Source organism: Schistocerca nitens, chromosome 4 (genome assembly GCF_023898315.1).
Source record: "Schistocerca nitens isolate TAMUIC-IGC-003100 chromosome 4, iqSchNite1.1, whole genome shotgun sequence".
Classification (NCBI taxonomy): domain Eukaryota; kingdom Metazoa; phylum Arthropoda; class Insecta; order Orthoptera; family Acrididae; genus Schistocerca; species Schistocerca nitens.
In genome coordinates, this window is record NC_064617.1 from 379,551,325 (window position 1) to 379,565,340 (window position 14,016).

Below are 14,016 nucleotides of genomic sequence, written 5' to 3' on the forward strand. Positions count from 1 at the left end.
ATTCCCGTTTTAATGACAAGTACTTTTACGTTAAACCTGTGAAGGGGATCTATATTATTTTACTCAGGTAGAGTTTCCACGTCTCCATAACGAGATTGCAAAAGTGCTACAAAATTTTGAGCGACGTATTTGTGCGAAAGATCTTTTTTCGATTATGAAACTAAATAAATCATTATTACATGGCTAAAATCTATGAAATTGTCTGTGTCTGTCCTCTGCTGTCTGTCTGTACCAGATCAGAAGTATATTATGTCCTCAGCGCTCCCAAAAATACTGAAAATTTGTTTTGTTTGTGATCTATATTGTTGCGAAATGTGAAATACAAAACCAAGTCGTACGCAGTGCGGCTGCAGTGCCATATAAATGCGGCGCATTTGCAGTTTCCTCTCTTCCCCCACCTCACGGTGAGACAGTGTGGCGCGGCGGTGGGGGAAATGTGCAGCGAGGCCGAGCGTTACGGCACTCCTGCCCAGTCACGGCTCGCGGCCCAAAATCTTGGCATTCCTGCATTTCGCAGATAATGAAGGTAACTGGGGGCCAAGTCTATCTCTGTGCTAAAGTATGACAAGGCTACAGATGACCTGTTGGCCGAGATGGGCAACACTGATGTACCAATGTGTCCTGTCATAGATATTAAAACTGGTAAAGTTCTTGTTTGTGTTTAGCAATAAATTTTTATAACATCCTTACATAACTCTTCAGGTTTCTACAGTTGTGTCTTTGTGCAGGGAAAAATCAGGGGTATAATAATGATGCTTCTTGCCAAAATATTTTATTGTTAATCGTGAGCATCAGTATGTCCACAATGGCCAATCTCAAAATCCCATGGCGCAATGATCCCAAGTTGCATGAGCTGTTTTGCAAATATTTTAGGTAATGAAGTGTCCGCACCCCGTTAGCTGAGTGGGCGGCGTGGCAGAATACCACGCCAAGGGACCCGGGTTCGATTCCTCGCTGGGGCAGGAGCTTTTCTCCGCTCAGGGACTGGGTGTTGTGTTGTCCTCATCATCATTTCATCCCCATCTCCGACGCGAAAGTCGCCCAATGCGGCGTCGAATGCAATAAGTACTTGCCCTCGGCGGCCGAACTTCCCCGAATGGGGGACTCCCGGCCCACAATGCCGTACGCTCATTTCCATTTCCAGGTAATGAAGTGCAGCTACAGTCAATAACAGTTGCGACATGTCCGAAAGAACAGACACCATATCCATATAAGTATGTAGTTCTGGAAACACCGGCCATGACCTTCTTCTTCTGTGCGGATGCACACATATTCCCCGAACACTTATGGGACTTGGTAAGAGTGTCTTCCATGAGTAATGAGTGTGTTGGGGTGGGACACTACGAATGTAGTGTGTGGACATACAAGGTTAGAATGTGAGTCTCGCGGAGGCGTGCGCGAGATAGTCGCTGTAGTCGCGCTATCATCTGTGCCCTCGGTGGCTCAGATGGATAGACCGTCTGCCATGTAAGCAAGAGACCCCGGGTTCGAGTACCGGTCGGGGCACACACTTTCACCTGTCCCTGTTGATATATATTAACGCCCGTTAGCAGCTGAAGGTATTAGTATAATTCTAATTTCATTTTCTTTTGGATTTCTGTCCATGTCGTGTGTAATAAGTTTTGTTGTGAGGTGATGTATCTTTCTTTGAGGAAACCATTAGTTTCTGCCAGTTGTTTAATATTGTAAAGGGTGTAGCGAATCATGCTGTGATGTCAGAGATCACTTTTAAGTGTGGCATGAGAATGATTTAGCAATTTTTTGTTCTACATGATCAGTGAGTGCATTATCGACGTCTTTGTGAGACTTTTGTCTTACCACCAGTTGCGAATTACGCCCTGGGGTATTTGCCAAGCTGCTTTGACTATTTGTCAGACGCCATCTTTTGCCAATAGAGTGCTGAGCGATCCAGACCATACTTATGTTATAAAGTCTGTCTTCCTTTGTGTCATTTTTGTGCGTTCACCAGCCTGTGTTGCTGGAATTTCCTGTCTAATTTTAATCATGACATTCTCTTTGAACTTACTATGGATGGCACAGGTCTCACTTAGATTATCACACAGACTGATTTAAGGTAGAGAACCAGTAGTTTGTTAAACCGTGGGCAGAAAAATGTGAGTAAAGAGACTGACTATGTCAAGATTTGCACTTAACTTTTGCAGTGGAAACCATGTTTTGATTTGCTTTCATTTGTGAGTAGACAAACTGAATCGAGAGATCAAGCCAAACAACTATAATATTACATTTTCCTTAGTTACATGGTCGCATTCATTCTAACTTTTAATCATTGAGATACATCAAGGCAGGATTATCGTGTGCCGGATAGTGTTGTGCACAATTGCAAAACTTGCTAACTGAGTCGTACGACTGTTGCTGGACCTGACGAGCTGTGGAGAGAGGTGAGGGAAGTCCTCCCAAGCAGCGGGTACAGAGGAGGTCAGCGGCCGGCCGTGTGTTAACCCACAAACGAACCGCTGGCATGCGCCTCTTGTCAACACCGCGTCGGCCGACACAAAACAGGAGCCGACGTAAACTGGCCATCAGGCAGCTCTAAGCCGCAGAGCTGCTCATGCTTTTAAACGAGCCTAACCTTACACATTCTGAGCTGTATAGCAAAAGAAGAAAATTTTGAATAATGCCCTGTAAATGAACCCCATGCGATAACACTCCATTTTGTGGAGAACTGGTTGGTGTACAAAAACAATTAATTTATTTTAAAAATAACTTTTCGTTACCACTCAGCATTCAGTATAAACAAGTGATAGATGCTGACATTTACTACTCTCGCTGTCATGCTTTTTAAGTAATAATTACGTCTGGCCCATTGAGGTGCCACAAGATTTTATTTTTAATTGTGAGATCACTTCATTTATTTTGTGTCTTTTTGCTCACAGTTAGTAGTAAAGACAAATAAGCAGACTTCCTGTACCATAGGGGTTGTTAGCTGTTACCGCGGGACTGCTACGGTCGCAGGTTCGAATCCTGCCTCGGGCATGGGTGTGTGTGATGTCCTTAGGTTAGTTAGGTTTAAGTAGTTCTAATTTCTAGGGGACTTATGACCTAAGATGTTGAGTCCCATAGTGCTCAGAGCCATTTGAACCATTTTTTTGTTAGCTGTTATATTAAATGATGTAAGCTGTTGAGTTCTTATGAGCCGTCAGGTCCACAACACGTCCATTTGACGAAAAACTTGCCAGATATTAGTCTTCCTTGTTACACATTCGTACAAACAAATTATTTTATTACTGTTATTTTGGCATCTCAGTCTGGAAGTCTATTTCTGTTTGACATCTAATTGTCCCTTTTTTTTTTATAGAAATCATGTCTCATAAGTTGAAATTGGTGGACACAGCTCCACGAAATATGCGTGTTACACACAGATTTTTCATTACGTAACACACAAAAATTTTGATTAATCATGTCAGTTAAGCACCAAGAATATCTTGTGCACCCAGGGTGAACGGTAATTGCATGAATATCAGATTTACATTATAAGGAATAGAGTTTCCGACGTAATATTTTGATTTTGCTAAGACATTGTACTTATGTAAAAATCTGAGGTACCATATTTGTTCTCAGATGATAATACTATTACAAATAAAACAAGTAATATCACGCCTTGCTTTTTTTCAATAACCCTTATGGATGACATTTAGGGAACCTTTTCTGACTACGGTGATTGTTTAAGTTAATCAATTTCGAGGATGGTTTAATCAGGCGATGAACAAGGATTGCTATTCGGGGAGTTTTTATTATTTTTTAAAGAGGGATGAAGAGTTGATGTCACGTTTCTATCACATATCGCTGCACAAATGTTGATTCATTATTGCCATCATTTTGTAGTTAATTTTATTCAGAGTGCGCTGGACACAATTGCTAGGAGGAAAGCTTTGCAGTATTCTCACTGGGAATACGTTCTCTCGGTGTGGTCTCTGGGTCCTATTTCTCAGCAGGAGGCGGTCAATGAACTTCATTAAGAGGGGTGAAGGTCCCCTTGCAGTTACGCAGTTTTCACGGAAGTAACGCTGAAACTTACTTCATGGTTTTATCGGTGGAGCCAGTGTCTCTCCCAGCCATAAGTGGAAGGCAACGTCCCGCCACTGACATCACCAGGGAATAAATGAGCACAACATTTTTTGCCTATTCTGTTCCGACATCAAAAGGAGAGACACCGAGACGACACACGACCATCGTCTGAAGGTACATTGCTTTCTCTCCAAAATTTTATGTACCCGTTTGAATTGAGTCGTCCCGGCTGCTGTGCGTGGCGAGAGGTAGCCGACCTATCGATGGGACGTGCTCCATTCCTGTACCAAACTCTTTTTTGTGAAGATACGTTTTTAACAGGGAGCGAAAGGCTATTTACAATTTGTACAGAAACCAGGTGGCAGTTATAAGAGTCGAGGGACATGAAAGAGAAGCAGTGGTTGGGAAGGGAGTGAGACAGGGGTGTAGCCTCTCCCCGATGTTATTCAATCTGTATATTGAGCAAGCACTAAAAGAAACAAAAGAAAAATTCGGAGTAGGTATTAAAATCCATGGAGAAGAAATAAAAACTTTAACGTTCGCCGATGACATTGTAATTCTGTCAGAGACAGCAAAGGACTTGGGAAGAGCAGTTGAACGGAATGGACAGTGTCTTGAAAGGAGGATATAAGATGGACATCAACAAAAGCAAAACGAGGATAATGGAATGTAGTCGAAGGGAATTAGATTAGGAAATGAGACACTTAAAGTAGTAAAGGAGTTTTGCTGTTTGGGGAGCAAAATAACCGATGATGGTCGAAGTAGAGAGGATACAAAATGTAGACTGGCAATGGCAAGGAAAGCATTTCTGAAGAAGAGAAATTTGTTAACATCGAGTATAGATTTAAGTGTCAGGAATTCGTTTCTGAAAGTATTTGTATGGAGTGTAGCCATGTATGGAAGTGAAACATGGACGATAAATAGTTTGGACAAGAAGAGAATAGGAGCTTTTGAAATATGGTGCTACAGAAGAATGCTGAAGATTAGATGGGCTGATCACATAACTAATGAGGAGGTACTGAACAGAATTGGGGAGAAGAGGAGTTTGTGGCACAACTTGACTAGAAGAAGGGATCGGTTGGTGGGACATGTTCTGAGGCATCAAGGGATCACCAATTTAGTATTGGAGGGCAGCGTGGAGGGTAAAAATCGTAGAGGGAGACCAAGAGATGAATACACTAAGCAGGTTCAGAAGGATGTAGGCTGCAGTAGGTACTGGGAGATGAAGCAGCTTGCACAGGATAGAGTACTATGGAGAGTTGCATCAAACCAGTCTCTGGACTGAAGACCACAACAACAACAACGTTTTGAACGCCAAGAGTGTAAAGTTTATGCAGCGTTCCAACATTTTTTCATGAAATAAGCGATATTCTCTTCTATCACATTGACAACAACACTGAGTAGTCCCTTTTTTCTTTTTTTTCTTTTTTTCTAAGTAGAGAGTTTTGGAGGGAGGTCTATGTTTCGTGGTCATTCTGTCTCCACCTGCTATGAGCATTACTCATCTACTGGTTGGGTTTGCTGCTAATGGGTGCACGGTTTTCTGATTTTTGGGAAGAGTTAAATGTCACAGTTGCGGTACTGCGATCCATATACTGCGCAGCTCGTCGCTTGCTTACTTTTGTGAGCAACTTGTGCTGATAAATTTGGTTATAATTTGTGGCATCTCGATGTATAGTTAACTCTCATTTCACAAGTTGTCTAGACAAGCAGATCTTGTTGCGCTTTCCCCATACAGTTTTCCACACTTTTGATACCTCATCACACTGTTAGCGTCATTTTGTTCTCTGTCCATTTTTATTGGCGATTTTCGTCAGTGATTACAGTAAATAAATGCTTGTTAATCTCAGTCTTGGCACAGATCCGGAGATCCTTTACATTGTCCTACAACTTTTCCATGGCCAGGTGACCCACTAGTAATAAAATATAAGCGGGTGCCGGCTTATCTCTTGTCCTCACTGTAGCATCGTTAGCGCTGCGCACAGTGGCCATCTCAACGATAAATTATACGGTGTTCCAGGAGGAATAGTCAATGGTCGATGTCGAGGGATATGGCAGGAACAATCATACGAAGAAACAAATCTAGTAAGCATGGTCTCTAAAAAGCATACCTTAAGAGCTATGAGCACTTCTTTATCTTCGATACTGTGAAACGAATCTGTTCTGCTGCAAGCTCTTTGCTGTACATATTTTCTGAAGTGATAGAATGGACCAAAACAAAAAAAGTCTGTTTAATACAGGGACTCTAAAGTGACTACCTTAACAGTTACGTGCACTTATTTATCTTCTTTACAGTGAAAGGCACCTAATTTTCGAACAAGTGCTTACAGCTCTTGCGGTATGCATTTTAGAGCCCATGTTTACTAGAATTTTTTGCTTCTATTGGCCGTTCCTGTCATACCCCTAAATACTGACCATTCCTCTTGGAACACCATGAATTAAGAATTCAGAGAAAAGAGCGAGGACTGCAGTCGCTTGTTTTTATGATCAAAGATTTCATTTATAATGAGCATTGCACTCATGCACCTTGACTCTGATCCAGAACTAAGACGCAACTTTCGTGATCTATGGAATACGTATCTAACTAACTGACTGTGTGTGTCAGAGTGGGAAAAGTGTAGTATGCATATTAGTTCGAGTTACATCAGCTTTTTTGCATTCTATAGGAAGAGCGGCCAAACCTCAGGCAAACTGGCAGTGGGGCATGAGGATTCCCTATCGGGAATATTTCATAGGGGATTTTAAGTCAAGCATCAGTGTCTGAAAGGTCGATTGCAGTCCACCTGTCGTGAAACTAGCAGAACATTGCATGACATACATTTGCAAGATCATTTTCTCGCGGTTAATTACAATGTGAATCTTGTATTTGAAGCTTTTAGCCTTTGACATCAGTACTTCATTCGCCATTGCAGATTTATTCGACGAGTTTTATCTTTTCCTTATAAATTCACACGACCCAAAAAACTGACGTAGCAAATGTAATAACTGACTTTGCTAGTGCGTGTCCCATTCATCTTCTGATGGAGAGTAAGGCAAGGTACACTAAGATATTATCTCTACTATTGATGAGTCCAGGAAAAAAGTTGTAATCGTTGATCCACAAGTCGATAGTTTGGAGAGGAATTTTAACTTGAAGCAAAACAAGTTAGCACAACACAACGAATACGCAGATCTAAAATGTGGAATGTTCATGTTACATGTTCATTCTGTTGTCATCTGTTTATGATACATATGAAGAGATCTGGGGAAATTGGAAGATTTCAGATTTATTATACAGGGTTGTGGCATTTGTGCCACATTCCGCTCCGATTTGATTCCTACATTACGTTACAGGCTGCAATGTCTAAAGTGATGCTGCATCAATAGCCGGTAGTCGGTAGCTTGAGAGAGGGCAAGTTACCCTCTCATCTATTTTTCGTATACAAAAAATTACACTACAGGTCATTAAAATTGCTACACCAAGAAGAAATGCAGATGATATACGGGTATTCATTGGACAAATATATTATACTACACCTGGCATGTGATTACATTTTCACGTAGTTTGGGTACTTAGATCCTGAGAAATCAGTACCCAGAACAACCACCTCTGGCCGTAATAACGGCCATTATACGCCTGGGCATTGAGTCAAACAGAGCTTGGATGGCGTGTACAGGTACAGCTGCCCATGCAGCTTCAACACGATACCACAGTTCATCAAGAGTAGTGACTGGCGTATTGTGACGAGCCAGTTGCTCGACCACCATTGACCAGACGTTTTCAGTTGGTGAGAGATCTGGAGAATGCGCTGGCCAGTGCAGTAGTCGAACGTTTTCTGTATCCAGAAAGGCCCGTACAGGATCTGCAACATGCGATCGTGCATTATCCTGCTGAAATGTAGGGTTTCGCAGGGATTGAATGAAGGGTAGAGCCACGGGTCGTAACACATCTGAAATGTAACGTCCACTGTTCAAAGTGCCGTCAATGCGAACAAGAGGTCACCGAGACGTGTAACCAATGGCACTCCATACTATCACGCCCGGTGATACGCCAGTATGGCGATGACGAATACACGCTTCCAATGTGCTTTCAACACAATGTCGCCAAACACGGATGCGACCAACATGATGCTGTATACAGAGTCTGGATTCATCCGAAAAAAAATGACGTTTTGCCATTCGTGCACTCAGGTTCGTCATTGAGTATACCATCGCAGGCGCTCCTGTCTGTGATGCAGCGTCAAGGGTAACCGCAGTCATGGTCTCCGAGCTGATAGTCCATGCTGCTGCAAACGTCCTCGAACTGTTCGTGCAGATGGTTGTTGTCTTGCAAACATCCCCATCTGTTGACTCAGGGATCGAGACGTGGCTGCACGATCCGTTACAGCCATGCGGATAAGATGCCTGTCATCTCGACCGCTAGTGATACGAGGCCGTTGGGATCCAGCACGGCGTTCCGTATTACCCTCCTGAACCCACCGATTCCATATTGTGCTAACATTCATCGGATCTCGACCAACGCGAGCAGCAATGTCGCGATACGATAAACCGCAATCGCGATAGGCTACAATTCGACTTTTATTAAAGTCGGAAACGTGATGGTACGCATTTCTCCTCCTTACACGAGGCATCACAACAACGTTTCACCAGGCAACGCCGGTCAACTGCTGCTTGTGTATGAGAAATCGGTTGGAAACTTTCCTCATGTCAGCACGTTGTAGGTGTCGCCAGGAGCGCCAACCTTGTGTGAGTGCTCTGAAAAGCTAATCATTTGCATATCACATCATCTTCTTACTGTCGGTTAAATTTCGCGTCTGTAGCACGTCATCGTCGTGGTGTAGCAATTTTAATGGCCAGTAGTGTATTAAAGATTTTGTTACAACCAGATGCACCTTAAGTGAGACTCTAGAAAGTTAACAGCCTGAACAGACGTTGATGGAGCCTCGTAGGACGCTAAAAGCATGAGGTGTTTTTATGGTTATTAGCTCGTAGAAACGGCATGTTGGGAATTGAAAGCAATTGGCGGCGAGCCCATCCCTCAGTAAATCTTGCCGGACAGGCCCACAGCTGTACAGGGCCTTTCAAGCTGACCTCACACCACGCGACACCAGAGGGTCACGTAGGTTGGGAACACGGAACGTTCGAGAGGCTTCCTATACGGGAGCACTGGGGAGTTAGCTTTCGGACACGACGCCAAGCCCCATATCACACACAATTTGCTTTTGCAGATTACTATTAAATTTTAGCTTTCAACCATACCGGTGGCCTTGCTTGTACTGAGAGCAATCACTGAATATTTTCAACAACTTTAATAACTTTTATGAGAAAAGTTAGATGTTTTAATTAATGCGAACTTTTATTAAACGGTTGATTGGTTGATTTGAGAGGAGGGGACAAAACAACGAGGACAAAAAAAATGGTTCAAATGGCTCTGAGCACTATGGGACTTAACATCTGAGGTCATCAGTCCCCTAGAACTTAGAACTACTTAAACCTAACTAACCTAAGGACATCACACACTCCCATGCCCGAGGCAGGATTCGAACCTGCGACCGTAGTAGTCGCGCGGTTCCGGACTGAAGCGCCTAGAACCGCTTGGCCACCGCGGCCGGCACAACGAGGACATCGATCCCATCGGATTATAGAATAATGGGGAAGGAAGTCGGCCGTGCCCTTTCAAAGGAACTACCCCGGCATTTGCCTAAAGCGATTTAGGGAAATCACGGGAAACCTATATCAGGATTGCCGGACGCGGGTTTCAAATGTCGTCCTCCTGAATGAGAGTCCAGTGTGCCACCAGCGTCACCTCGCTCGGTTTTGTTAGATGTTGAGATAGACCAGCCAGAAGCGAGCAGGAGCAGATAGGCGTGAAACTGTGGTCAAGTCTGCAGGAGTCGCGATCGGTGTAAGACGTGTGTTGTAAATGATAGGGCACTGAGTGACACTGAAATGTTCCGTGTGATATTTCTGGAAGATATACAGACTAAATGTTAAAGTATACTGCATGCAATGAGACTGTTATTCACGGTGTTTCAAAATTTTCTTTTACTGGTTCTGTGCGTTTGCAGGCTGTTCACGGCAAAGTTTGAATAAATTTGGAGAGGTATTAGTGGCATTGTAAGTCAGTGTCCGTGCCTTTATTTCAGCCGAGTCGTAATCAGGAATTTTATTTTGCACCACTCTTCGTCCTTGCACCATTCAATATAGGGGCAACGAACTCGCGACTTGCTAAGGAGAATCCAATGGGGACATCAGTATCTACAAAAGGCATCCACGACATATATAGAAGACCACTAGTGAGCTAAACCACCTCCAGAGATTCAGTGAATACACAGGGAGCAAATGCAGAACAGTGTTAGGGACTTCCATTTCATAGCGTCCGTGTTGTCTTCGTACAACCAAAACGGCGAAATTCAGTACCGGCTGGTGTAATGTTTGGAAGCCGGCCGGTGTGGCCGAGCGGTTCTAGGCGCTTCAGTCGTAGGTTCGAATCCTGCCTCGGGCATGGATGTGTATGATGGTAATGTCCTTAGGTTAGTTAGGTTTAGGTAGTTCCTCAGATGTTAAGTCGCATAGTGCTCAGAGCCATTTGAACCAATGTTTGGAAGCTTAACTTTGGATACAAATTTTCGGTAGTACCTAGCAGGCACTAAGAATATGCTTGCAGACCACCGTTTAGATTATAAAAAGGGTTAATAATCTGACGACCAATCCACCGGTTCAGTAGAGTTTCATTCAGACATTCACGCACTTGGCGACTCCAATGACGGGGTGCCCGTCTTATTGTGAAATGAAGTTGTCCTTATTCAGCCTCGGAAACAACCAGTTTTGTAACATTGCAAGATATTGCTACCAGTTAACAGTGTTTCCATCAAAGAAAAATGGGCTGTGAACTGGGATAATACTCAAAAGACATTGCCTTTGGGTGAATCTCATACATTTTCAGTGTGTGCATGTCGGTTCTGTAGACCCCAAATTCGAACTCTTTACTTCCCCGCTAAGGTGGAAAGTCGCTTCGTCACTGAACACGATGAGTTGTGCGAAAGTGTTATCACTGTCAATAGTACTCTGAAGCTCGTCAGAAAATGCCACACGTTTGCGTTTGTCGTCATGTCGAAGAGCTTGTAACAGCTGTAGCTTGTATGGTTTCATAACCAACTGACGTCTCAAAACACGCCAAACTGTTTTTGTAGACATTTGTAACTCCCGGTTGCACGACGAGTTGATTTTGTAGTACTGCGGTGGAAAGCGGTTTGAATTCGTGCGACAGTTTCGTCGGAAACACGAGGTTGGCAAGGACTCTTTCCTTTACATACACATCCTGTGTCTACACAACTGTTGATACCATCTGCGAATGTTCCATCCATATGGAGGATCAGTTTGGTACCTCAACCCGAAACGTCTTTCCACTGTAATCACGGAATTACAATTCAAAAACTGCAGAGCACAAAATGATTTCCGCACCGGAGTAGCCATTTTGCAACAAGTGACGCTAAGCAAGCAAACAGAAGATAATTGACATATAGGGACAATGAATATAAACTAGACAACGTATTTGTTGCTCCAATAACCGAGCTGTAGCGCAGCGATCGATAATTTTGACAATATAATGCTTTGTAATACGTATATTCCTTTTTGAAACACCTTGTATAACGGTAAGACACAGATTTAGAAACCATATTTTAAACTTTAAGACATTCCCAGATGCAGATGTCGACTCTGACGATAATTAATTGGTTATGAACTGTAGACTAAAACTAAAGAAATTGCATGGGAAGTAGGCAGCTGAGGAGATAGGACTTGAGTAATTGAAGGAAACAGAGGTTGTTGAGAATTTCAGAGGGAGCATTAGACAACGCTGGACTGAAAAAGGGGAAAGGAACACAAAACAAGACGAATGGGTAGCTTTGCGAGGTGAAATATGGAAGGCATCAGAGAATCACATTTTTAAAACCACAAAGCATAAGTATTATTATCCAGGGATAGCTCAGGAGATATTGAATTTAACTGATGAAAGAAGAAAATATAAAAATGGTGCAAATGAAGCAGGTGAAAGGGAATGCAGACGTATAAAAAATGAGATTGACAGGAAGGGCAAAATGAGCAAGCAGGAATGGCTAGATGACAAATTCAAGGCTGTAGAAGCTAACATTATTAGTGGAAAGATAGATGCAACCAATAGCAAAATTAAAGGGACCTTTTGAGGAAAGAGAAACTGCTGTATGAAAATCACGAGCTAAGATGGCAAGTCAGTACTAAGCAAAAAAGTTATAGGTGAAAGGGGGGAGGAATACATAGAGGATCTATATAATGGGAACAAACTTGAGGCCAATATTACGGAAAGAGAGTAAGTGAAGCTGAGAATGGAGATATGATACTGTGAGAAAGAATTTGACAGAGTACCGGAAGACCCCAGTGGAAACACGGCCCCTGGAGTCCACAACATTCCCTCAGAATTACTGAGATCCTTGAGAGAGTCAGCCATGACAAAGCTATTCCTCACGGCGTGCAAGATATCTTAAGCAGCGGAAATGATCTCAGACTATATGAAAAAAGTAATAATTCCAGTTCCAAAGGAGGCAGGTACTGACAGGTGTGAATATTACCAAACCACAAGTCGCAGTTGCAAAATATTGACACAAATTATTTTTGCAGGGTGATTCAGGTACCCCTAACAACGTCGTTTCATGCAGTTCGCGATGTTATGCCTGGTCTTCATAGACAACGTTCGAGATTTTTACATTTTCTCGGTCGCTACGCGCGAACTATTAGTCATACAGAAAAAATGAACAGGACCTTTTTATAGGAAATTTAATGTAGCTGTAGTCTGTACAGGGGTATGTTTTCTATGGAGACCATGATTTTCCAGTTATTCAAGAAAAACAAACAAATGTGACCTTCAAACCTACCTCTACCCCCACTCTCATACCACACCAGTCAGGACTTCTAGTATGCAGTTCGTGGCTCTCCCTCCCATCACTGCACAAAAATTTCCTACTACTCGAAGTATTCCCGATATTCGACCTTTTTTGGACTCACTTTCTGAAAACAACAGGTATTTTCCTTTCACTCACTATTTTAATTTAAAATTATAATCTATTTTGGTCTGGGTATTAGAAATTCTGTCTGTATATGCAGCTACGCGTTTCATTGATGACTCAGGAGATATTGAATTTAACTGACGAAAGGAGAAAATATAAAAATGGTGTAAATAAAGCGGGCGAAAGGGAATACAGGCGCATAAAAAATGAAATTGACAGGAAGTGCAAAATGAGTAAGCAGGAATGCGATATATTTTTACGTGACACGAGGAACATCAGACAGGCTAAAAACTGTGATTTTCTTTGGTTTACGTACCTATTAGGTGTAGGATTTCCAAGCCATTGATGAAGTTGTATATTTTCCTCATGAAACCCTCCATGAAGATCACTTCCGAAAGGCAGATGCACATGTACCTGAGTTTTGTAGGGAATGCCTAAAAAAGAGAAAACAATTTTAAAACAGTTTTCAGTTTCAGACAAATTTCCAACTATATTACTTCCGATCTTTCAAACATCTGAATGCGTTTGTCAGAATTTGTATATTTTTTTTAAATAGTAAGTAGGCCCTATAACGACGGCAACATAAAAGGGCTATATCTTTTCACAAAGTGCTATTAATAATTACTGAAATGAAATTGCCACCTCCATAATAGCTCTCAGTAAAAGAAGCACTACAGTAGACGAAAATATTGACAAATAACACAGTATTAATTATAGCGCAGTAGACTTATCAAAAATGGCTCTGAGCACCATGCGACTCAACTTCTGAGGTCATCAGTCGCCTAGAACTTAGAACTAATTAAACCTAACTAACCTAAGGACATCACACACATCCAAGCCCGAGGCAGGATTCGAACCTGCGACCGTAGCGGTCACGCGGTTCCAGACTGAAGCGCCTTTAACCGCACGGCCACACCGGCCGGCGTAGACTTATCGTAGCAGCAAGGATGATGTATGTCATTGAATCGAA

General features: G+C 42.5%; 1 protein-coding gene across 4 annotated transcripts in view; it reads right to left on the reverse strand.

Annotated features, from left to right (window-relative positions):
- LOC126253116 (F-box/LRR-repeat protein 2) overlaps positions 1-14,016 on the reverse strand; it is a 719,590-nt gene that overhangs the window by 71,096 nt on the left and 634,478 nt on the right. For all 4 annotated transcript variants that reach the window (XM_049954234.1, XM_049954235.1, XM_049954237.1 and 1 more), the window contains one exon: positions 13,363-13,480. In XM_049954234.1, coding sequence (XP_049810191.1) covers positions 13,363-13,480 — 118 coding nt within the window. The remainder of the gene's footprint in view (positions 1-13,362; positions 13,481-14,016) is intronic.